Here is a 23,562-nt window from a genome sequence, read left to right on the forward strand (position 1 = left end):
AAAATCACAACCGCTAGATGGCGCTGATCCAAATAATTATTACTAATACTTATAGTAGAGCCATTTAGTCAATTACAAACCAGCCGCAACTGATCGCATAGACACAAAATATAAAACAAACGTTGTCTGCGCTATTTGCGGCAAGTTTACAACTTATTTTTTACTTGAAAATTGACCTGTTAAAGTATAAATATTCTACTCATCTCATATGGCTTATAAAATCAACCATTTTTACAAAATCACAACACTTTAGACCTTTTATCATTAACTCATTGAAGCACAGCCCTTTAACTTAATAGTTCCAATAAACAGTAAACTTATATAACATGTCCATAGCAAAATTTGTGTTACAGAAATCTTGAACAACGATCAAACAAATACGTAAATTAATTAGTCTAAAAGAGACAACTGAAAAAATAGGCCTAAGTATAAAAGAAGCACAGTCACACTATGAGTCTCCTAAGATTGGATTTTAGAGTCTAAAAGAGACAACTAAAAAAAAAGGCCTAAGTATGGAAGGAGCACAGTCACACGAAGAGTCTCCTAAGAATGGAGCATTGGATCTCACTAAATAAAAAATACATTTATTACAGAGAAGTAAATTGTAAGTATTATAAATAAACAAAAAACCCAACTTAATCTAATTAAGTAAGATCCAATGCTCCATTCTTAGGAGACTCTTCGTGTGACTGTGCTCCTTCCATACTTAGGCCTTTTTTTTTAGTTGTCTCTTTTAGACTCTAAAATCCAATCTTAGGAGACTCATAGTGTGACTGTGCTTCTTTTATACTTAGGCCTATTTTTTCAGTTGTCTCTTTTAGACTAATTAATTTACGTATTTGTTTGATCGTTGTTCAAGATTTCTGTAACACAAATTTTGCTATGGACATGTTATATAAGTTTACTGTTTATTGGAACTATTAAGTTAAAGGGCTGTGCTTCAATGAGTTAATGATAAAAGGTCTAAAGTGTTGTGATTTTGTAAAAATGGTTGATTTTATAAGCCATATGAGATGAGTAGAATATTTATACTTTAACAGGTCAATTTTCAAGTAAAAAATAAGTTGTAAACTTGCCGCAAATAGCGCAGACAACGTTTGTTTTATATTTTGTGTCTATGCGATCAGTTGCGGCTGGTTTGTAATTGACTAAATGGCTCTACTATAAGTATTAGTAATAATTATTTGGATCAGCGCCATCTAGCGGTTGTGATTTTTTTGGCCAAAAATTGCTTCTGAAATTCTGAAGGAGAGCTTTAGGCAGTTTAGCCCTATAGAGCCACTTAATCAGTTACAAACCAGCCGCAACTTATCTTGTAGCTATAAAATAAAAAAATAACAATACATGTGTTTTTGGCGGCAAGTTAACAATCTATTTTCTACCAAAAATTGGCTTCCTATGTATTTCTATTTTTGAAGATGAATTTTCGTGCAAAAGATAGATTGTTAACTTGCCGCCAAAAACACATATATCGTTATTTTTTTATTTTATAGCTAAAAAATGAGTTGCGGCTGGTTTATAATTGGCTAAATGGCTGTAAGCGCTAATGCTGTGGGCCAAAAGTTTAGGGCCACTTTTTAGTTCAAAAATCCCCAACGCTAGATGGCGCTGATCCAAATAACTATTACTATAACTCATCGTAGAGCCATTTAGTCAATTATAAACCAGCCGCAACTGATCTAATAGACATAAAATGTAAAATTAACAATGTTTAAACTGTTTGCGGCAAGTCAACAATTTATCTTTTACCCAAACATTCATCTATATATTTATACTTTTGGAAGTAGATTTTAGGTAAAAGATAAATTGTCCACTTGCCGCAAATAGCACAGACAACGTTAACTTTTCACTTGATACGCATAAAATCAGTTGTGGCTTGTTTATAATCGATTAAATGGCTCTACTGTAAATTGTAATAATTACAAATAGTAGATTACAGTACATGTAATCGTTAGTATATTTGCATGATTTAATATAAAGGAAAAAGTTCAACTCATTGAAGTTAAATACACCCGATGATAACTTGCACGATTTCTCATATTCTAGAAAAAAATCAAAGAAAACTTATTGATGGATGATGATCCAAAGCTTGTATAAGTTTCTTGTAGTTTTTTTTTTGGTAACAAGTGTACACACGTACATGTACTAATATCGGAAGATAATTTAATAATTATAGTAAATATATAGCTTCTTAAGTTACAGTAATTGCCCTCGACACATTTATACGACTAAAACTTAGTAACTTCCTTAAAATATACTACTTGAAATCATGAACTTCTCGGAAAAAAAACATTCTTGAATTTTATAAATATAATTTCATTGCATCCTTTTAAAGTACATTAATTCGTGTGGTGCCTCGTGATATTTTTCATTTCCAAAATATCATCACAACAGTAGTGCTTGAATAAGTATGTTTAGTTTGAAGTAAACGTTTGCTATGGCTTACAGGGATACCCATCAACATAATTTTTCTCAGAGCTACGCAAAATCATTATCATACTAATATTATATTTGCTTTATTTAAACACGTTACTTGTAGATAATAACAACAGGTTAAATACAACGTAAGATATCTCTTGTCAATCAATTTAACGTGTGTGCAATGCAATTGTCATCTTGATCCTTGCCCCCCCGTCCTACATAAGGCACCCTTGTATAAACAAAAATCATTAACAGTAGCTGTAGTAAAATAGTAGTACTTGTAGTAATCATTACTAAGAAGTCGATTTTATAAGCCGAATAAGACAAGTAGAACATTTATGGTTTTGGAGGTCGATTCGCAGATAAAAATTAAATTGTAAACTTGCCGCAAACAGTATTAATCACGTCAACTTTTTATTTTTTATCTATTACATTAGTTGCGGCTGGTTTATAAGTAATGATATGGCTCTATTTACTTTAAGTAGTAATAATTATTTCGATCAGCGCCATCTAGCGGTTGTGATTTTTTTGGCCAAAAATTGCTTCTGAAATTCTGAAGGAGAGCTTTAGGCAGTTTAGCCCTATAGAGCCACTTAATCAGTTATAAACCAGCCGCAACTCATATTGTAGCTATAAAATGAAAAAATAACAATACATGTGTTTTTGGCGGCAAGTTAACAATCTATTTTTTACTAAAAATTTACCTCCTATGAATTTATACTTTTGAAGATAAATTTTCGTGTAAAAGATAGATTGTTAACTTGCCGCCAAAAACACACGTATTGTTATTTTTTCATTTTATAGCTACAGGATGAGTTGCGGCTGGTTTATAATTGGTTAAATGGCTGTAAGCGCTAATGCTGTGGGCCAAAAGTTTAGGGCCACTTTTTAGTTCAAAAATCCCCAACGCTAGATGGCGCTGATCCAAATAATTATTACTATTTATAGTAGAGCCATTTAGTCAGTTATAAACCAGCCGCAACTAATCTTATAAATATAATATAAAAAAGTTGACGTTGTTTGTGCTACTTGCGGCAAGTTTACAATTTTTCTTTTACCCGAAAATTGACCTCTCATAAGTGTGTTCAGTCGGATGACGAAGAAAAGCTTAACTCAGATTTCGTCTTTATAAATAACGTTCAGAAATATGAGTTGTGCTTTTTTTTGTCGTCTGACAAATTTGACCGCCTGCAAATAGTATAGCCAATCAGCGGTGACTTTTAGATATTTTAGCCCCACATGTATGCGGACGAAAAAAAGCACAACTCGTATTTCTATATGTTATTTTACATAACGAAATATGAGTTAAGCTTTTCTTCGTCCTCCGAAATAAAAAAACGTCCGTAGGGTATCTGAGCCACGAGTTTTCTCGAGAATAATCGTCCGCTAGATGGCGCTGATTGATTCTTAGATGAGATTCATTCAAGAGCGAAGGCCGCCGACGAATCCCAAACACGCCCGAACCAAAAAAACGTCCGTATACGACTAAGTATACGAACCTTACAGGGTTCTCGAATCTCGCCGGAAGATGACAGTATACTGCAGCTGCTGACTGTCGTCAGCTGGCCAGCTGCTGCAACGCCGTCTGCTTCGAAGCATCAGCAAAATTAATTTTCGCTTCTGAGTCGATCGAGTGAATGTGAAATATGTCCGGCTTGAGGGTGATCGGGCTTATAAAAAACTTCACCCGATCTCCTACTGCCTCACACCTTCAAAAGCGATGGTCCTCCGGGACAGCGTAAGTAATTCCGCCTTCAAGTTCATTACGTAATATTTTGTGGTTATGTTTATGTGCTATGTTTGTACACAGGAGTATTGGTGATGAAATTGTTCTAGATTGATGTATTGGTTGATTAATTGGTGACTTTGGCGTTTTTCTCAGATGGCATTATCGAAGTGTACCCGAACCCCCTAAGTGGGCACAGAGAGGTGCCACTGCCACTGCTGTTCTTGCTTACTGGTGGTTCTATTGGAATTTGTGGCATGATTGGCCTCATCTTCTTGTAAGTGTTTTTAACATTTTTTTTCTCGTTCAAACAACGTTTTATTATTGTACCTCGATACTTTTCATGAATTTAAGAATATCAAATAATTTTTTTGATTACTGTTGTTGTTGTTCTGCTTACCTTCTTGCACATTGTCATTATAGATTTATATGCAAACTTATGAAGATAATTAAATACTGTAAGACCCTTACACTTGATACATGATTTTTTTTTAGGGAATGCATAATGGTCATTTTTTGAAAGAACCTAGTGAATATACAGATGAAGAATTAGGAATACCTCCTGATGATGCTTAACAATTCATTGAATAGGTAATTCAAGAGTCATGTAATATACTTCAACATGAATAAAGTTTCAAGTATGTTGAATTTTTTAAATTGATTTTTTTTTGTTGCAGAGCCAATTGTTATTTATTTTATAAATTGACAAAAATAGTTAAATAAAAATTTGGGTTTACTTTAATAGAAACACATTTTAAAGAGCATCATTTTTATTATTTGAAATATAAAATCCATGAATACAAACTTGGTTAAAAAATATAAAATTTGTTTAGTATCCAACATTTTGGTTGTTTTAAAGCTTTTTAATTACATTTTTATAGATTCTCAATTGCGTGTTACTTCTTTTAAAGAGAGATTGTGCGCACACTTATGGTCTTCATTTCAAGGTACTCGTGCAATCCTTCCTCACCCCTACAAAGAAATGACAAAATTACTTTCTCATTCTCGCAAAATCGCCCAACTTTGTTACTCCTTATTTGTTACTTACAATTCTCGGCCAATGCCTGACTTTTTGAAACCTCCAAAAGGTGTTTGTGGAGTGATAAGATCGTATCCATTTATCCAAACACTTCCAGCCTCGATAGCTTTGGAAAAGGCCAGAGCCATGTCGATATCCTTAGTTATGATTCCTGCTGCCAATCCATAAATCGTATTGTTTGCTCTCTCGATGACCTCCTCCAAAGTATTAAACTTGATAATAGACTGAACCGGTCCGAATATTTCCTCCTCGGCAATTCTCATGTCGTCAAGGACGTCGGCAAAAATAGTAGGCTAATGAAAAAGAAACAGAATCAATCGATTTCCCGCATTGAAAATACATCACACCAAATAATATGACAAGAAGACATACCGCAATGAAGTATCCAGTGGTGCCAACGCGCTTTCCACCAGTGACGCAGGTAGCTCCTTCCTTCTTTCCAGACTCGATTAACCCCATGATTTTGTTGAACATTTCTTCATCGACCTGCGGTCCCTGCATCGTGTCCTTCATAAATGGATCACCAACCTTTCTGTTCTCGGCCAATTTCTTGGCCTCCTTCAAAAACTCATCGTAGATTTTGGCGTGGACGAAAGTACGCGAGCCCGCGCAGCAGCACTGCCCGTGATTGCCGAATAGAGCATTATGAGCGATTTCAGCTGCTTTCTTGACTGCAATAACCATACGTAATATTAACAATCGAGTTTAGACGATTTCGTGGCATTTTTCAAAGTGATCATTCACCATCGACATCGTCCATAACGATCAGGGGACTCTTGCCTCCGAGTTCGAGGCTGACTCGCTTCAGATTGGACTTTCCTGACGCTTGCATGATAAGGTGGCCAACCTGCGGATGAACAATAGAGCAGCTGATTGTACCAGTGATGGCAAGTATACTACATCCAACGAACAATCCTCACCTCGGTGGATCCCGTGAAAGCGACCTTGTTGACATCGAGGTGCTCGGAAATGGCAGCTCCGGTCATCCCGTAGCCGGTCACGATGTTGACGACGCCTGGAGGAAAGCCCGCCTCCTTGACCAGAGACCCAATGTAAAGAGCCGTGAGGGGAGTCTGCTCGGCTGGCTTAAGGACTATCGTGCAGCCGGTTGCCATGGCCGGGCCCCACTTCCAGGCGAGCATCATTATCGGGTAGTTCCAGGGGATTATCTGGCCGACTACGCCGACCGGCTCTTTGCGCGTCATCGAGAATAAACCATTGCCTGCACATCGCGCATTTAATTATTCATCCACTTTTGTTTGCAATGAATTTCGGATAAAAATAAATTTGCAAGAGCGTAAAAATAACAAATAATACATTTGGCTTGCCACGAGAAAAACTAGTATCGATTTCGATTGATGGACTAAAAATAAACGCCGGCTGATAAAGTTATCGTCGTGTTTACATAACACGTGGTCAAATTCAGATAAGATTAATACATTCGACGAATTAAAAAAAAATATACCGTTACTGAAAAATTTCGAGGAAGAGCAATTTTAGAAGAGATAATTATAGTTACGTGCTCGAGGAAAATATATGTTTTAGAATCAAAAAACTTTGAGAAACATGAGATAACGCTCGGTTGTAAATGTGTACGTAGCGAATCAATTACTTGCTGGAATGGTGGCACCGTGGATTTTATCGCACCAGCCGGCGTAGTAACGAAGAACCTCGATACTGGCCATTATGTCACCCTTCGAGCTGTTGTAAGTTTTTCCATTATCCAGAGTTTCTAGGGCTGCCAAGTAGTCTATGTCGCGTAACATCAAGTCGGCCAGCTAAGGATTGACGGATGTCATTTTTTTTCACTTTGATACATTGTTTCGTGTGTATGTATGTATAAATGAAAGAAAAAAAAAAAATACTTTATGCATCAATTTGGCCCTCTCGGAGGCATCCATCGTGCGCCACGGTGCATCGCGCTTGAAGGCTTTTCTTGCTGCTTTAACAGCAAGATCGACATCAGCCTACAAAAATTCAACATTATTTAACGAGTGCTGTAAAGCAATCGATATCGTGACCGTAAACATGAGGTATAGGATTTTTTTTTCTGTACCTTATCTGCCTCGGATACTTCGGTTATGACGGTTCCAGTTGCCGGATTGATGGTTGGAAACTTTTTGCCGGAGATCGAGTCCACGAATTCATTGTCGATGAACAACTGTAATTTGATTAATTTTTTTACCGCTCATAAAATTTAGAAATTATTATCTATTTTTTAAATCGCTAAACAACGAAATAATGTTGTGAATAAAAATGCAAAACTATTTTTCTATGAATTGGCAAGTACTTGAACTAAGTTAGGTACGGTCATTTGACATGTTTTATTATTTTATTTAAATAATTTATATCGGGTATAAGACAAACAGATAATTTTGAAAAGAAATAATAAAGCTTTTTTCAACTTAGTGTATCTGACACCGTTTCTCACGTGTGTACGTACTTATAAAAGAAAAAAAATTAGTTCAGCTGGTATGTAAATGATTTTCAAAATAACTACAAAATTAAAAAGGAATTATAACGAGATACGCGATTGGTGTAAAAGATATACCAAAGTTTTTACTGCTTACTTATAAAATTTAGATATGATTCTCAATTTTTTATCACTAAACAATGAAATTTCGTATTGTTGCGAATAAAAATGTAAGACACAATTTTTATATTAATTTACAAGTACTTTGATTATGTTAGGTGCGGTGATTCGACACGTTTTATTATATTATTTAAATAATATATATCATATTGAAGACAGACAGGTAATTGTGAAAAGAAATAAGTAAAGCTTTTTTCAACTTACTGCATCCCACACCGTTTCTCACGGATGTACGTTCTTATAAGAGAAAAAAAAATTATTAATATTAAGTTTGCCAATTATTAATATTAAGTTGGTGTGTAAATGATTTTCAAAATAACCGTAAGATTTAAAAGGATTAATAACGAGATACACCATCGATGTACAAGATACACCAAATAAAAATAGTAAATACAATATTAATTGTAGCGTAAAAAAAATGCATGTACAGCACATTTCTGCCACGCCTCTACGATCTTCTATCCCAGTTAAACGACTGGCTTCACGTGAAATAACAAAAACATGAAAATCTACCTGTATTGACTCGCGAGGGAGCTATCCTTATGCAAAAAGCAAGAAAAACCCGAGGCAAAAGCAAATTATGAATATTTAAAAAAGCCTAACCTTCGTGTACTTGATAGTCGGCTTTGAGTTGTCCATGTCGAAGCAAATATATAGCGAGGCAGCCACTGTCTGTTGCGGAGGAATAGGGTAGAATGAAGCCGGTCGGTCGAGACTGCAGGTACTTATAGCTCGTTTACCGGTGACCTTGACAGATGGCACATCAACAACTAGAGGGCAGGTATACCTACACCATCCTGATAAGGGTGACAATTTTAACTCGAATAGTGACGGAGAAAGGTACTTATTAACAGTTCGATTCTCGGGCAGTCGATAACCTCGCGCGCGAATCTTCCAAGTCAACACTCGTTATATTGCCCCCTCTGCTGATAAAAGGCAATGAAAAGCCAGAAAAATATAAATAATTACGAGCAACATTCCATTTCGCGCTGTTTGAATAGTAAACACGAGATTATTAGGCTTCGGGGCGTGATAATTACCAATGTAACCGACAACACGCGTCGTGTTAAATTTTTTTCATCAATGTAATTAATTTGTTCGTTTGCTTATATTAGTTTGTTATTATTGAATATCGACCGAATTGGTCGAATTAATATTTTCTAAGAATATTAGAACGACTGATTTGTTGCAAAAAAAAAAAAAAAAAAAAAAAACAAAGATATTTTAACATTTCATTTTGCTTTTACCGCTTATCAAAATATGGTATATTGTTACTAACACACCATTGCTGTGTGATATGTTTTAAATCTCGATTTTATATGTAACACTCAACAATAAAGCAGTGAACTACCATATCAACTCTCAGTTAGTCCTCTTAATTACGTATTTACACTGAAATTAAATTTTATTCTATGAAGAAAAGAAATACGAAAGTGTAGGTACACGCAGTATTTTTTTTTATTTCTACTTCATTTTAAAAATAAAATCATTGACTTGGAACTAGTAAACTTTCTTTGATAGAACAAACAAGTGCCTGTTCTGTGAAACAGTTTTAAAGCAACTAAATTATTTTTAAATTTTCACGGACAGCAAAAAATACAAGTCTAATTTGTTGTAAACCTAACGTGTATTTGAACGAAATTTTTCAGGACTCGTGTTGTTTTATTAATTTATAAATTATCTTCGAAAAATCATTGCTAATAATTCGTTGCGCAATTTGTAAGATAAAAAAAAAGAAAAAACTGTGGAATACAGTGACACGATGACACACTGTGTTAAGTACTGGAAGTAAACATAAACATTGTTTACCTTATTTGGGGTAGGGTCCTCGAGATACCGAAAAACTAACCGTACTGCTTACAATGTAGTACATGGGGTCAATATTCAAAGTGTTGTAAAGATAAAATTCTCAAATCTTCCACTGAGGGATCTTCAAAAGCTTTCAAAAAATATTCTTCTATAGTACGTGGACGGAGCGAAGCGGAGAAATCATCTCTGGCTGTCTCTCTTTTTTTTCCATATGAGACCATTGTAAATTACATCACCGGTGCTAACCGCGCTGCCGCACAAGTAAAAATTAGAGAGATGAGCCCACATGTGACACGAGTAAGTATGTTGCAGTCGTTGCAGATGGCAAAAAGTCAGGGAGACGAGACAATGGTCGAATGCGTGATTGTGTTTCGAAAAAAATCCTTCTTGTCGAAATTGAAGAACTTTTAAAATTTTATGCAAATTTTTTGAGCAACAGCGAACGTTAAATACAATTTTTAAAGATAACGCGCGAATAAGTACTTTTTAATTATTTATTCAATTGGCGCGCGTTGCTGAAAATTCCGCACGATTGACGTGATGGTTAATTCAGTCAAGTATGTTAGCATCGCGTCAATTTTCATTATCTTTACTACAATATAGTTTCGCATCCAGAGATAGGTAAAATCTATCAACGTTAGTAATATTTTTTATGCAAACGAGTGAAACGTAGTTAAATCTATCGGTGGAGGGCTTCGTAAAATAATAGTGTCGCGAAGTAAAAATTATTTACGATTTTTACTATTTAATCGATGTGTGAAAAATTCCACAAGATCAATACACATTTCTTTTCTATAGCAACAAAGTAATTTTATAATAATATGGTCAAGTGCTGTTGACGCACCAGTAGGCAAAAATAGCCTCTTGATTTATCAGGTATAGTGATAAAGAAATCTATGGCAAACAAACAAGTAAAAATTAGAAAACTAATATTAATTCCCGCGGAAAAATTGCAATACAATACAGAAATAATCGAGACACCGTTAGATAAATCCTTATTGTAATCAACAATTGTTAAAGTTGTTAAACATATGGATCTCGGTAACTCCAATCGTGGAGTAGTCTGATTCTGACTATTATTTTTCGTGACAACTCGTCGAGTGACGAATTGATGCTAGTTAATGAGGCTAATGAGAAAATAGTTCCGGCTCTCTGACATAAAGATACATAGCCCAGTAAAAAGAGGCATCACCGTAGTAAAAAATAACTAGAATGGTATTACTGGAGCATTTCCTCTAACAATCATCTAACATACAATCCTGACGATTAAATTATATCTTTGCTTCCCAGGCTGTTAAGCTTTGGTCTACAAATTAAATTATAAGTCTTTGACGTGACACCTGATAGCAATTACATGAATAGCATAGTTTTATCATATATATATATATATATATATATATATATATATATATATATTATATTAGTTTTATCGGTGCTGGATAACAATGCACAAATGTTATTGTGCACATGTATTGAGACGATCAGCATTTTTTATAAAAGAATAAGAACAATACTTCACATGCACTTTTCTAGTTCTTCAAAATTTTTTAAATTATTAATGTGTAAGTAAATTTAATTGTAAAAAAACGATTTAGAAACTAAATGCACTTGTAGTTTCGTTTTGTTATCGAGAGTTACGCAGCTAAAAAACTGTATCATACTGAGCGCACCTTCTAACGCAGATTACATTTGAGAAAACATAACATTTTTTTTTCGAGAAAAAGATGAATAATCATAGTCACTACTAGTATTTGAATATGTTATTAACTATACGGCAATTTTTTAATCATACCTCAAATAATAAAAGTACATTGCACTTATAACATAGCATTGCAATGTGTCAATTGTAAAATGTAATTTTCAGAAATGAAGTGTTGTTGTCCATGTAAAAAAAGTGAGTACATTTTCATTATTGTATTGGAAAGTGTGTAAATCAATTGGGATTGTGTTTACCAACAAAAAAAAATCAACCGAATCGTAAGAAAAACACAACTGTGTACCTGTAAAAAAAAATCAAGCTTTAAACATTTTGAAAGATTGCGAAAGACTTTACAATCATTTCCGATTTAATATTGAAAACAATACAATCCAAGATCGCACTGAAGCATAGACAAAGTGGGGGTTCGAGGAAAAGTGGGGGTGACAAGTTTTATATAGAGATGTTCTTCTCGGCAGACCAGTTGCTTCCGTGCGTGTCAAATAGTACGTCGATTCGATATCAGCGGACACTTTCCTTTCGTGTACGTGTTTCATCGACACTTGTGAACCAAGCATGGCTCCGCAACCAAAACCAAACGCTCACCCGCAAATCAAGTACAGCAAGGTAATAATTGATATCATTTTAAAAATAAAATCATCCTTTAAAATTCCAAGGTGTAACTATTGGTACGCTACCGCCCTGAATTGATAAACCCCGTAAAAAATTATTAATGACATTTCGGGAAATTATTTCATTACCGCGTCAATTTAACGATGACAGATAAATTTACTCATGTTTACTTCGTGTAATACGACACGAGGCACGACGACGATGAAGTATAAAAATATTGAATTTCGCCCTAGATATTTATCAACAACGAATGGAAAGATTCATGTAGCGGGAAAAAGTTCCCAACAGTCAATCCAGCGACCGAACAAGTTATAGCCGAAATATCAGAGGCCGATAAAGTAAGTCTATTTTATTACTATGTGCCACGTTAAAGTTGAATCAGTAAAATTTTACTATTTACTTATCACAATAAGTAAACGACTTTTCACTTATAATTAGTTAATATTGACTAATTCGACTGATCTAACTTTAGAGGGTACAGTACCTCGAGTGCATCGTTGAAAAATATAAATACATTTCTACGACGCACTATTTATCCTCTACTGCCGATTATTCATTCGAGTAAAATTTATTTCTTTCCCTCTGAGTTAACTTAATCGAGTTGAAGAAATATTATTGAATTGAATACAATTTTTGTTTGTTTGTCAATTTTCAAGGCTGACGTCGACAACGCCGTTAAAGCGGCCCAAAAGGCATTCGAAAGAGGCTCTGTTTGGCGAAGTCTCGACGCTTCCGCTCGTGGCAGACTCATTCACAAGGTACGTTGAGATCGTATTTCGCGCACAATTAAAATAGCATACCTATACACACGTACTCACAGATAGCAACTGCACATTTTTTTTTTTTTTTTTTTTTTTCCATCAAGCTAATGGTTAAATAATTTGTCATCAACGGGCATCAAGCATTTCCTTTTTCTGAACGCGATGGGACCCCACTGTAATTGTTTTTTCGATATTGTTACAAGCACTGTAATAATACGTATTGTGTTTTAATATACTCGTTTGGGCGAGGAATGGGGCTCTCAGGTATGATTACACGTACCTCCCAAGTCCTTTCTTTCCTGGCAGCGCTTGGATATCCCATCGTAAATAACATTTTTCGACACTGGGGAGTCATTCATCAAGGGACCTTTGTATTTTCATTGCCGCACAAGGGTCAAATAAAATTTTTCCCACCGGAAACTCAGAAAACGTTCAAAATAGAGAAAAACATGTGTGCCGATGACGAATTCACATCGCGCTACGAATAAATTTGTAAAAATGGGTAAAGTTCAAAATGTTGAATAAAAATAAAAAAAACACAACACGTGTAGCTTGGCGACCTCATGGAGGAACACGTCAACGAAATCGCGAGCCTGGAATCGCTGGACAACGGCAAGCCGTTCGGCGACTCCTACGGCCAAGTGCTGGAGGGCGTTGGTTTCCTTCGCTACTTCGCCGGATGCGCCGACAAAGTCCACGGGAAGACCATTCCAGCTGGTAAACAAACCTTACCTCGACCCGAAAATTAATCGAGCGCAGCGCAAGAGTAATATCGTAACGTTGTTTGTTAACGCAAGCGTAGACGGCAAGGTGTTTGCTCTGTCGAGAAAAGAGCCCGTGGGCGTAGTCGGGGCCATTATCCCCTGGAACTATCCCGTGTTGCTGCTGAGCTTGAAAATCTCCACGGCCATGGCGGCTGGTTGCACGCTCATCGTCAAGCCGGCCGAGCAAACCCCGCTGACTGCCCTGTACGTCGCCAGTTTGGTCAAGGAGGCTGGCTTCCCGCCGGGCGTCTTTAACGTGCTGCCCGGTTACGGGCCCACTGCCGGTGCAGCCATTTCCAATCATCTCGGCATCGACAAAGTCAGTTTTACGGGCTCGACTGTGGTAAGGCCATACTTTTGATTGCTCGGGACAAATAAGTAATAATAATAATCAGCTGGTTTGCTTGTTTCGCGTGGGTTGGCGAGCCCCACCGATACCGAGAAATCTTCTTGATGCCCATTATTTTTCGATTATTCCACTATTTCATAGTCTGATGTAATAAGTAATTTTCGTCAGAGAATCGCCGAGGGACCAAATCGCGCTTGTGTGGCGATCACTATTTTTCTCACCGAGGACGCAGTAAACGTCCAGTTGTCACGAAAAAACGTCCCACGCGAGGAAAAAAAAAAAAAATTTGTACAAATCGCCTTTCTTGTTTTCCACAAAAACGTAACTTGAGAACTATAAGTTGTTGACGCTGTTGTACTCGCATAAGTGATTAAAATTCTATGAAGATTCGGCGGGCCGTTCTCGAGATATTCAAATTTACATCTTTGAACACGGCGTCTAATAGACGACTATTTTAAAAATACCGGTTTTCGTTAGTAAATGATAAAAATTTGTTTACGACTGTTTCGAAGAACGAATTTGGTATTAGAACGATCACCATACTTTTATATCCAAGTCATTTTGCGTGTCGTTTGAAAGATACACTTGTTTTGAAAACAATTTACTATGCTTTTAGTACATCTACATCTTATATTCCGTTGAAATTTTCTAATGTTTTTGTCAGTGACGCCAAGTTGCTAAAGATCCTTGTATATTTAAACTAATGATAATTCACAATGATTAGTATTAGAGAAATGAAGAATTAACTGTTTTGAAATTTTTGAAAATAATTGACGCAGACTTGTAATACATAGCATTCGTACGGAGAAGAAACAAATAATCATTTATGAAACAACTGACGCAGCAACAATATAAATTTGCGAAAAAAATATTTGTGGTGCACGTTTGAGGGCAAAATTTTTAACAAAGTCACGATCACAGTTACGGAGATGTTTATACAAAAAATCGTAACGTTCCTCTGTTAAAAACACGCGAGATAAGCGACAACATTGTCTGCTGTTTGTTGCGTAGCACAATAAACCTTCCCACAAAATTACACCCAGGATTTGTTTCACTACCAATTATTATCTGAAACTTGGTGCATAGCTCCTCATTAAACTGTATACTTTAACATATCATTTAAAAAAGTTGGCTCGATGAGCAGCTGTTTACGTAACATTTTTTACTTCGCGAAAAAAAAAAAACTTTGATATTAATTGATACTATGATTGTAGAAAACTAGATGATGACTTGAAGTATAAATTAATTGTTTCGAAGCATATAATGATTTTTCATTAAGTACCAAAGTCAAACGCAAAACGCATTTTCCGTGATATCGTTGAAGTGGTCGTTTTTGTGAAAATTCTTGTAAAATACCGATATGGAGATATCGGTCCTCAGACATAATATAACATTGCGCCAAAAATTAACTCGATTCCCAACATAGGTAGGAAAATCCATTCTCGAAGCGTCGGCGAAATCGAACTTGAAAAAAGTGAGCCTGGAACTGGGAGGGAAGAGTCCATTAGTGGTGTTCAATGATGCCAATTGTAAGTAAAAACGACCCTGTCACGCAATGCTATCGGGACACGCTCGTCTCGACCGCTATTGTTAACGATGCGCTAAAATTGTAACGTATACTTATACCCCTTTAAGTGGACGCTGCTCTAAAGTACGCCTCCGATGGTCTCTTTGTGAACGCCGGGCAGACGTGCATAGCACCGACGAGGCTGTTTGTCCAAGCGGGCGTTTACGAAAGGTTTACCAAAATGTACGTCGAAGCTGCCTCGAAAGTCAAAGTCGGGAGTGCCTTCGAGCCCGGGGTTTTCCAGGGCCCACAGGTGAGTTGACCTTTTTTTCATTTCAATTTGTTAATTTGTAAACAAAATCACTTTTTGTATGGCCAATATTGCAGGTGGATGAAAAGGGTTTCCAGAAAGTACTGTCGCTCATCGAGGCGGGCAAGAAAGAGGGCGCGAAATGCGAGATTGGCGGTAAACGGCGCGGAAAGGTGGGGTATTTCGTAGAACCCACTGTGTTCACCAACGTCACCGACGACATGAGAATCGCCAAGGAAGAGGTAAAGTCTATATATTCATCTTTTGTTTGGAGGTCTTGCGCCGCAAAACTATTTCTACAATCAATTGTTCCTCTCATCAGATATTCGGTCCAGTTCAGAGCATCTTGAAATTCGATACCTTGGAGGAAGTGATAAAACGTGCCAACGACACAATGTACGGCTTATCGGCCGGTGTATTCACGGAAAATCTCACCACAGCGCTACAATTTTCAAAAGCCGTTCGGGCCGGTACTGTTTGGTGGGTGGACGATTACAATATAATTCGTCGCGTATACGCGAGTACAAAAAAAAAAAAAATAAATAAATAATAAGTAGATTTATTACTTTGAAATGGTAATTTTTTTCTCGCAGGGTCAACGAGTGGGGCATAGTTCATCCACAAACTCCGTTCGGCGGTTACAAAATGTCGGGCTTGGGTCGAGAGCTGTGAGTATACCGTTGAGAAATCCAACTCATTGTGTACGATATTTTTATTGTGGGCACACTTGGGCACGAGCACTTTTGTAATTGTAAATATGTGATGCATTATTTATACTGAATTTTTTTTTTTCTTTTTAATTATCAAGTACTCACATCACAGTGCTTAACATAATTTTTTCCGGTAAAACCGATGAATTACAATTTGAAAGAAAAAAAAATCATAATATCTAAATATTCGATTTCAAGGTAATACCTTACTATAATCCTTACCATCTCAAGTGTATTGCGCTCATTTGCTGAAAAAAAATGTTCTTTCAAAGTGTTAAAAAATCTATAGAATAATTGTGCCCAAGATTGGTCACGAAGCTGCTATGTATACTTGGGTATACTTGAACTAAAGCTTGGTTGAAAAATTACAGGGGCCTGGACTCTTTGGACGACTTCATGGAAACTAAGACCATCAGTATCAACTTGCCCAGCAATCATTGATATAAAATTGGCAAAACATGTTGAACTCGCTTGTTTGTCTACTTAAAAATTAAATGTTTAATTTGTCATAAAGGGTGTTGGGTGAAGGTCCGTAATTGTAGAAAAACAGCTTGTAATTCGTAGCAAACTCTAATGTAAGATCAAAAAAGCTTCGCTCAATTGTGTGCTCGGCAAATATATTGTGAATACATCAAGTATTACGAAATCGAAGAGGAGGAGTGATGTAGAGAAAGAGGAAAAGAATGATCGAAGGGGGGTGGGGTGGGGAGGATTCGTATGCTCGGGTAAACAAGTTGAGATGATAATGCGCGTGCGAGAGCCCCCTGCTTATCGTGGCCGTGTTCGTCGACGATAGTCACTGCGGTGCCATCATGATTCTCAGTAAGTCGTGCAGGCCGTTGCAGCACGCCACGAAGCTACTTCGAAGATGCCTGCCCGCAGATCGGCAGAAAAATTCCTCCAGGAGCATCCAGTTCAACTACTATCCGAACCCAGTGCTCGAAGATGCAGGTGACGATCGTTGCATTGAGTTTCTTTTTTTAAGTTTGTCAATGAATTCTGCTCTCGCGATTGCGTAAGTGATGTAATTTTTCGATCAAGTGGTCGAGACTAAATAAAATGAGTTTGTTTGAAGAACAAAAAAAAAAAAATCTGTGCGAGTGTTGCGTGTGCTTTCAAATTTACCTCTTGCATCCCTTGCAGGGGAGACCAAGGAGATGAACATGTGCAACGCTATAAACAACGCAATGCACCAGTGCTTGGAGAAGGATGAAACAGCAGGTAAGAAGCCAAAAACTACGGGTTCGGCTTTTCATTCCGGCGAAAATTTTTGTCAAACATCGCGTGGCAGATTAGATTGCGATACTTAATTTTGAAACAATATCGTGTAAAATTATGGCCAAGACCGTCGTTTGTCGATCGATTGTTAAAAACACAGCCCCGAAAATTCGTGATAACAAGTCATACGAATAAACAATTGCAAACAATGATAACTCGACTTTCGAGGTGGGGAACAAAAGCACTCGTCTTCCAAAAATGATTAATTTCAATAGCGATGACGTTGTCATGATCATAATCATGAAAAAATAAGTACAACGACATCGGACTACTGTTTCCCTGTTTGCAGTACTATTTGGCGAGGACATAGAGTTCGGTGGCGTGTTCCGCTGCTCGGTTGGTATGAAGGACCGTTTCGGGCAGCACCGGGTGTTCAACACGCCCCTGTGCGAGCAAGGCATCGTCGGCTTCGGGATCGGCTTGGCCAACATCGGTGTCACGGCCATCGCCGAGATCCAGTTCGCCGACTACATATTTCCAGCCTTCGACCAGGTACATTTTCCCTCGAACTGCAACGCTTTGCCGATCGTCGGCCCGACCGTTTGGCGATCGGTAAAGGCAAAGAACACTAACGAGATATTATAATATATATAGCTATATAGTTTTCATTTTTGTTGCCACAAAAATCACATATGGTATGGATTGTTGATCGCTACAGCTGGTAAACGAAGCAGCCAAGTGCCGGTACAGAAGCGGCGGCGAGTGGGACTGCGGCAAGCTGACGGTGCGCGCTCCTTGCGGAGCCGTGGGTCACGGCGGTCTCTACCACTCGCAGAGTCCGGAGGCCTACTTCGCGCACACTCCCGGGCTCAGGGTCAGTTATGTTGCATCGAGCTATCATCATACGTGTTATGCGTACGCGCTTATTGAATCGAATGAGTATGTAACGAGGCCAAGCGCAAGCACGTGGTTTTTTTTTTTATTGTCAATACCGGGCCTGTAGGTGCAAAATGCACTGGCTGTAAAATATAGTGCCGATATTGCTTATGAAAAGGCTCGGCTTGAGCCCTTACACGTGGGAAAGCTCACAAGTGTAAAAGCGCGGATTTAACTTCAAAAAAGAGGGAGACGAGTTCGAAGGCTTTTAAAACTTTTATTCATGAGAAGACCATGGAAGCTACCACTGCAAATTTCTTGGACAAATATTGTTAAACTCATATTTTGCTTGAGCCCAGAAACAAACTGTTTTTATTTTTAATCGCGTTTTACACATGGCACGATTTCATGATGAGAAAAAAACATTGGATTTGAATGATTAATGAAAGTGTTATTTCAATACAGGTGGTCATTCCACGAGGGCCAGTGCAAGCCAAGGGTCTTTTGTTAAGCTGCATCGAGGAACCAGATCCATGCATCTTTTTTGAGCCGAAAATCCTCTACCGCACGGCTTCGGAGCCCGTACCCTTACAATACTACAAATTGCCGCTCGACACTGCCGATATCGTAAGAGAAGGTTTGCGTCACACGCTTGAATTCATATATTTTATCACCCAATACATATACACACACATCTAATGGACGACATTTAAATACAAACTGCAATCGAGATAAAGAGAGACGCGATCGGCCATTTAAAATTTCAGTACAACAATAACATTATTATGCAGATACGTTCTTTCGCAATTTCACAATAATTTATTATTATATATATACACACATATATATATATATACGCATCGTGAGCGCCTATTATATTATTCCTACAAAACAGACGAGATTTATACGTGCCACGGCTAAATTATTGTATCCATCGAACATACGGCGAGTTGATGACAATAATTAACGATTTTTTTTCCCCCTCGTTGGGATTCCCCGAAGCCGTCGAAAGCGAAAAACTACGCGCGATACACAACGCAAAGTTTCGATCGAATTCACAGGAGGTAACTCCGTTGTGCTTTAATGTCTGGCCGTGTGGCTTGCAGGCGACGCAATTACCCTGATCGGCTGGGGAACCCAAGTGCACGTCCTGCTGGAAACTGCTGATATGGTGCGCGATGAACTTGGGGCGCTGTGTGAGGTCATAGACCTTCGTTCGATTCTCCCGTGGGACTCGGACTCCGTCTGCCAGGTAGGCACGCAGTCAAAGCTTCTTTATCTTTAAATCTCGCGAACTTAATGCTTGAATTACGCTTCCTCTGCAATGATACGTTCATTTTACGGTAATAAGATAAATAGTACTACTAATGTGTCCTTAAATCCTTCACTTCGCCTTTTTAATTGTACTATATTTGGAAATGAGTTTAAAATTTTTTTTAAATATTAAGTTATGTCGTGTGGATTTTTGAGAAGAAACTTAAAGTAATTCTTTTCTCAACTTGTTCTATGTTATATAAGTATAGCACAAATCTTCACTTTAAAGGACACCGTATAGATGAAAGACACGAAGGTCCAATTTTTCTATTCTTATCCCAAAAACTCTATTTCAAAATATTACAGGAATAATCTATTCAAATTCCTTTAAATACATTACCTTTCTATTATTGATCAATTAGAAAGTAGGTTCGGTAAGAATTTTGGTACAAACACGTATTAGTTTTGCAATGACGAGGGAAGCGCTTTCACACGTGAAGTAACTCAGTCATATAAAGTTGAAACACGAGGTAAAAAGAAAATACATTCCAAATTGATACCACCAATCGGAGAAAAAAAAATACAATAAAAAATATATATTTATTCTCATGAGAAAAAGAATCAAGGACGATCAAATAAAAATGATTGAATTGGAATAAATTGAAGTTATTTCGATGAATTACTTCCAACTATTGCTGTCAAACATAAGGAGTTAATTAACCTTGCTTTTTTGTTGGCAATTCTTTTAAATAGTAGATAATTTCTAAGCTTTACGTATTTACAGCAATAAATACAATTAAAATTTATTCGACGATTCTTTACGAATAGGAGAATATGGGAATCTGAAAATAGAGAAAATATCTTTTACGTAATTTATGAACTATCCCCCTTCTCACTTTTACGATAGAATAAATAAGTACATAACAGATAAAAATTATTTGAGTGCCTGTATTTAATAAAAAAATTGCAGTGTGTATATGTAATAAGTAACAACTAAAATAAAAAATAATAGCTTATGAAATAATTTTTACTGTTCGAAACAATAGAAACCACCGTGTCATCGGTACAAATTACTGTTCTAAATAGAAATAATACGTTACTTTTTTTTTTCTTTTTATGATAAGCATACATTTATTTATATCAAAAGTACTCATAAAAACTAATATCCTTTAATTGAAAATGTATGAAAATTTTTATTTTTGTTTAAATATTAACTGTCTACATGGACGTCTAATTATCCTATGATGTTACCAGAAAAAAAATCAAGATATTACATAAATTTTTATGGTCTACAACTTTAGCATCCATAATTTTGTTGTAACGTTTCAACTTCCTACTAAAAACGAAACAAAAATCGAAAAAAAATGAGATCTAAAACTCTTTTTGACCACATTTTGATCTAAATTGTATGAAATCAAAGATAAAGTAAAAAAACAGATTTTTTTTTAATGTTTCAGAATAATAGAACAATGTACCTATTTGTTAAAATTTGTAACTTTCTTGTAAAAAACAAATTTTCTTATAGTGTACTTAATCATTGGTGATCAAGTTACTTAAAATATTTTAGATTCTGTTTATTGCAACGCAAAAATAATGGCAATCGTAATAATATGCACCAATCTTGATTTCGCAGTCAGTCAAAAAGACCGGCCGTGCCATTGTTTCTCACGAGGCGCCGTTGACTAATGGATTTGGAGCCGAGGTTGCCGCAACCATACAGGTTTATGAAATAAATTTTACATACACGTACACATGCACGTATACGAATTGGCAAACATCGTGTGCTCATTGATTTCAATCCAATGAAAAGTAGAACCGTTGCACACGAAGAGACGAGCAAAGGAGATTCTTTACTGCAAAAATATGGTAAAGTTGGGATGTCGTGTGTCCATCACGGAATGTTTCATTTGATATTCAATAAATTTTGCAGCAATACATAGTACATAAAATTGACCTATCGAAAGTAAAATTTACTTTGAAAAATCAAAATTTCGTACTCAAAAATCATAATAATAATAATAATAATAATAATAATAATAATAATAATAATAACAGTTTTCCGGATTGAAAAGACGCTCGAGTAAAGAAACCACAACGTAGATAATGTTATCATTTGCTTCATTAGATAATATTTCTTCACAACTTATCTTTGATACCATCAAGTGTCATGTATCAGGAAAAAAAAAATCTATTGAAAAAGAGTCGATATTTCAGGCTAAATTTTATGTAAATGTTGTTGAAATTATATTGCATACCACAAAAAAAAACATACTAAGAACACAAACAAAAAATACTGTGATAAGCATAACATCCCAACTTCCCGCGGTTTTAACAGACAACCTGTCCGGGAACCCTTGTTTTTCCGCGTGCAAGCACGGACGGCTTTTTGATAAATTTCGCAAATCACTCAACGCCGTTAAGTACAATTTAATGAACGTAGAAAGAAAAAAGCATAAAAAAAATTATCAATGAATAGCTCGAAATAAAAGACCGCAGTACGGTATGGCTTATGTCTTGTGTAAAGTAAGAGACAAACGTGTTTAAAAATTGCAGGAAGAGTGCTTTTTGCACCTGGAAGCACCGGTCGGCCGAGTAACAGGTTGGGACACTCCGTTCCCTCACATCCAGGAGTCATTTTACCTGCCGGATAAGCTGCGCTGCTTCGAGGCCGTGAAGAAAACTCTGAATTACTGAGGGTATCGTGTCGCTGCTGCCATCGCTGCTCGACCAATCGTCATCCCAAAGTAATCAAAACCAAAGTGCAGTGCGGCATGCGATGTACCAGCCAAAACGATTATTCAGCGAGTCTCGTTTGCGAATGTCTTTGTTTCGTGTTCATTTTGAACACCGTCGCGTCACGTGAACAGTGCATGGGCGGGTCGGCAGCAACGGAGAACCGGTCCAGTATAACGCACGACAACTTTATCTCGGCTGTTCGGTCTAATCGCAATCGCCGAGCAATACTCCCACCTAAAGGGCATGGTTATGCTAAACAGCAGCGGACCGGGACACGTGAGTCTATGTGTGTACGCTTCGAGGCAAAAAATTTGTAAACACGAGGCTGCCGCTGCTGCGTTACTGTAATTAAACTCTTTGCGAGCGAGTGCGGTACACTGCAGTACAGTAGAAACAAAAAAAGATAAATTTTATCATATGGAAAGCACTTTTAAAGCATACTAGGGATTATCGATTTAAAAAAAAAAAATTAATAATAATACTAACAATAAATAAGCGTAGCTGGAGAGTTTTTATTTGAGTAATTATTATTTTGCCGATAGATAAGGACTCGGCTCTTACACTTGTTGGATTATCGTCTTTCACAATAACTCCATAATTTTTTTTTTTTTTTTTTAATTTTTACTATTCATTTTAAGCACTTGCTTTTTTTACGTAACGTTATAGCGTAGTTTTTTACGACGTGAAAACTGTCGAGGAAACATATTATTGATATTTCCTTTTAATGGTAATTCAAATTATTTTTATACAATAGGTCTCTCAACTGCAAATTTATGAATAAAATACTTTTAAGTAACACCTTGCTTCTTGAGTTGTAATTGTTGAAAAAAAAAAAAAAAAAAAAAAAAAAAAAAAAAAAAAAAAAAAAAAAAAATTATGCTTTTCGATTGCGCAAAAATCCCAAAATCAATCTTTGTGCTGAAATCAAGCAGCTAATAAAGAAATGATCCTTCAACCACACGCGAAATGCACCAATGTCTTTGTACGAGCGTCCGATAGATGGAGAGGCGAAAAATCGGCAACAGTTTAATTTTACGTACACACACGCGCACGTACGTATTTACACACGTTGCAACGCCAGTGTATTTTTTTACCTATTTTTTCGCTCGCGGAACATAATATATAAGCCCGAAGGGCTCCAATCTCAATTCTTAGGAGTG

General features: G+C 36.7%; 4 protein-coding genes across 5 annotated transcripts; 3 read left to right on the forward strand and 1 right to left on the reverse strand.

Annotated features, from left to right (window-relative positions):
* Positions 1–3,919: 3,919 nt before the first annotated feature.
* On the forward strand, positions 3,920–4,897 carry Ndufb2 (NADH dehydrogenase (ubiquinone) 1 beta subcomplex, 2, 8kDa). Of its 2 annotated transcripts, XM_089591129.1 has the most exons (4): positions 3,920–4,159; positions 4,304–4,424; positions 4,643–4,738; positions 4,825–4,897. In XM_089591129.1, the coding sequence occupies exons 1-3, from the start codon at positions 4,068–4,070 to the stop codon at positions 4,721–4,723; spliced, it is 294 nt and encodes a 97-aa protein (XP_089447255.1). In that variant the 5' UTR covers positions 3,920–4,067; the 3' UTR covers positions 4,724–4,738; positions 4,825–4,897. The 2 variants fall into 2 exon arrangements, with proteins under 2 accessions (XP_089447255.1, XP_014219214.2); XM_014363728.2 differs by lacking the exon at positions 4,825–4,897 and having other exon boundaries at positions 3,921–4,159; positions 4,643–4,808.
* An 8-nt stretch (positions 4,898–4,905) lies between these two features.
* Positions 4,906–8,635, reverse strand: LOC106647384 (aldehyde dehydrogenase family 1 member B1, mitochondrial). The gene is made up of 9 exons (XM_014363724.2): positions 8,383–8,635; positions 7,243–7,347; positions 7,052–7,153; positions 6,799–6,964; positions 6,107–6,408; positions 5,931–6,033; positions 5,559–5,857; positions 5,196–5,479; positions 4,906–5,119 (listed from the first exon to the last, which is right to left on the reverse strand). The coding sequence occupies exons 1-9, from the start codon at positions 8,416–8,418 to the stop codon at positions 5,053–5,055; spliced, it is 1,464 nt and encodes a 487-aa protein (XP_014219210.2). The 5' UTR covers positions 8,419–8,635; the 3' UTR covers positions 4,906–5,052.
* Positions 8,636–11,758: 3,123 nt separating this feature from the next.
* LOC106647382 (aldehyde dehydrogenase 1A1-like) lies at positions 11,759–17,109 on the forward strand. The gene is made up of 11 exons (XM_014363723.3): positions 11,759–11,911; positions 12,151–12,255; positions 12,574–12,675; positions 13,230–13,395; positions 13,481–13,785; positions 15,218–15,320; positions 15,427–15,611; positions 15,686–15,850; positions 15,931–16,088; positions 16,202–16,276; positions 16,690–17,109. Exons 1-11 carry the CDS (start codon positions 11,861–11,863, stop codon positions 16,757–16,759), a joined length of 1,485 nt encoding a protein of 494 aa, XP_014219209.2. The 5' UTR covers positions 11,759–11,860; the 3' UTR covers positions 16,760–17,109.
* Positions 17,110–17,122: 13 nt separating this feature from the next.
* BckdhB (Branched chain keto acid dehydrogenase E1 subunit beta) lies at positions 17,123–23,198 on the forward strand. Its single transcript, XM_014363725.3, has 8 exons — positions 17,123–17,269; positions 17,462–17,539; positions 17,886–18,088; positions 18,255–18,410; positions 18,878–19,049; positions 19,519–19,664; positions 21,300–21,386; positions 22,220–23,198. Exons 1-8 carry the CDS (start codon positions 17,131–17,133, stop codon positions 22,358–22,360), a joined length of 1,122 nt encoding a protein of 373 aa, XP_014219211.2. The 5' UTR covers positions 17,123–17,130; the 3' UTR covers positions 22,361–23,198.
* The last annotated feature ends 364 nt before the right edge of the window (positions 23,199–23,562 follow it).

This window comes from Copidosoma floridanum, unplaced genomic scaffold (genome assembly GCF_036245765.1).
Source record: "Copidosoma floridanum isolate Cflo_tuat_1 unplaced genomic scaffold, Cflo_Japanese_pri ptg000013l, whole genome shotgun sequence".
Taxonomy (NCBI): Eukaryota; Metazoa; Arthropoda; class Insecta; order Hymenoptera; family Encyrtidae; genus Copidosoma; species Copidosoma floridanum.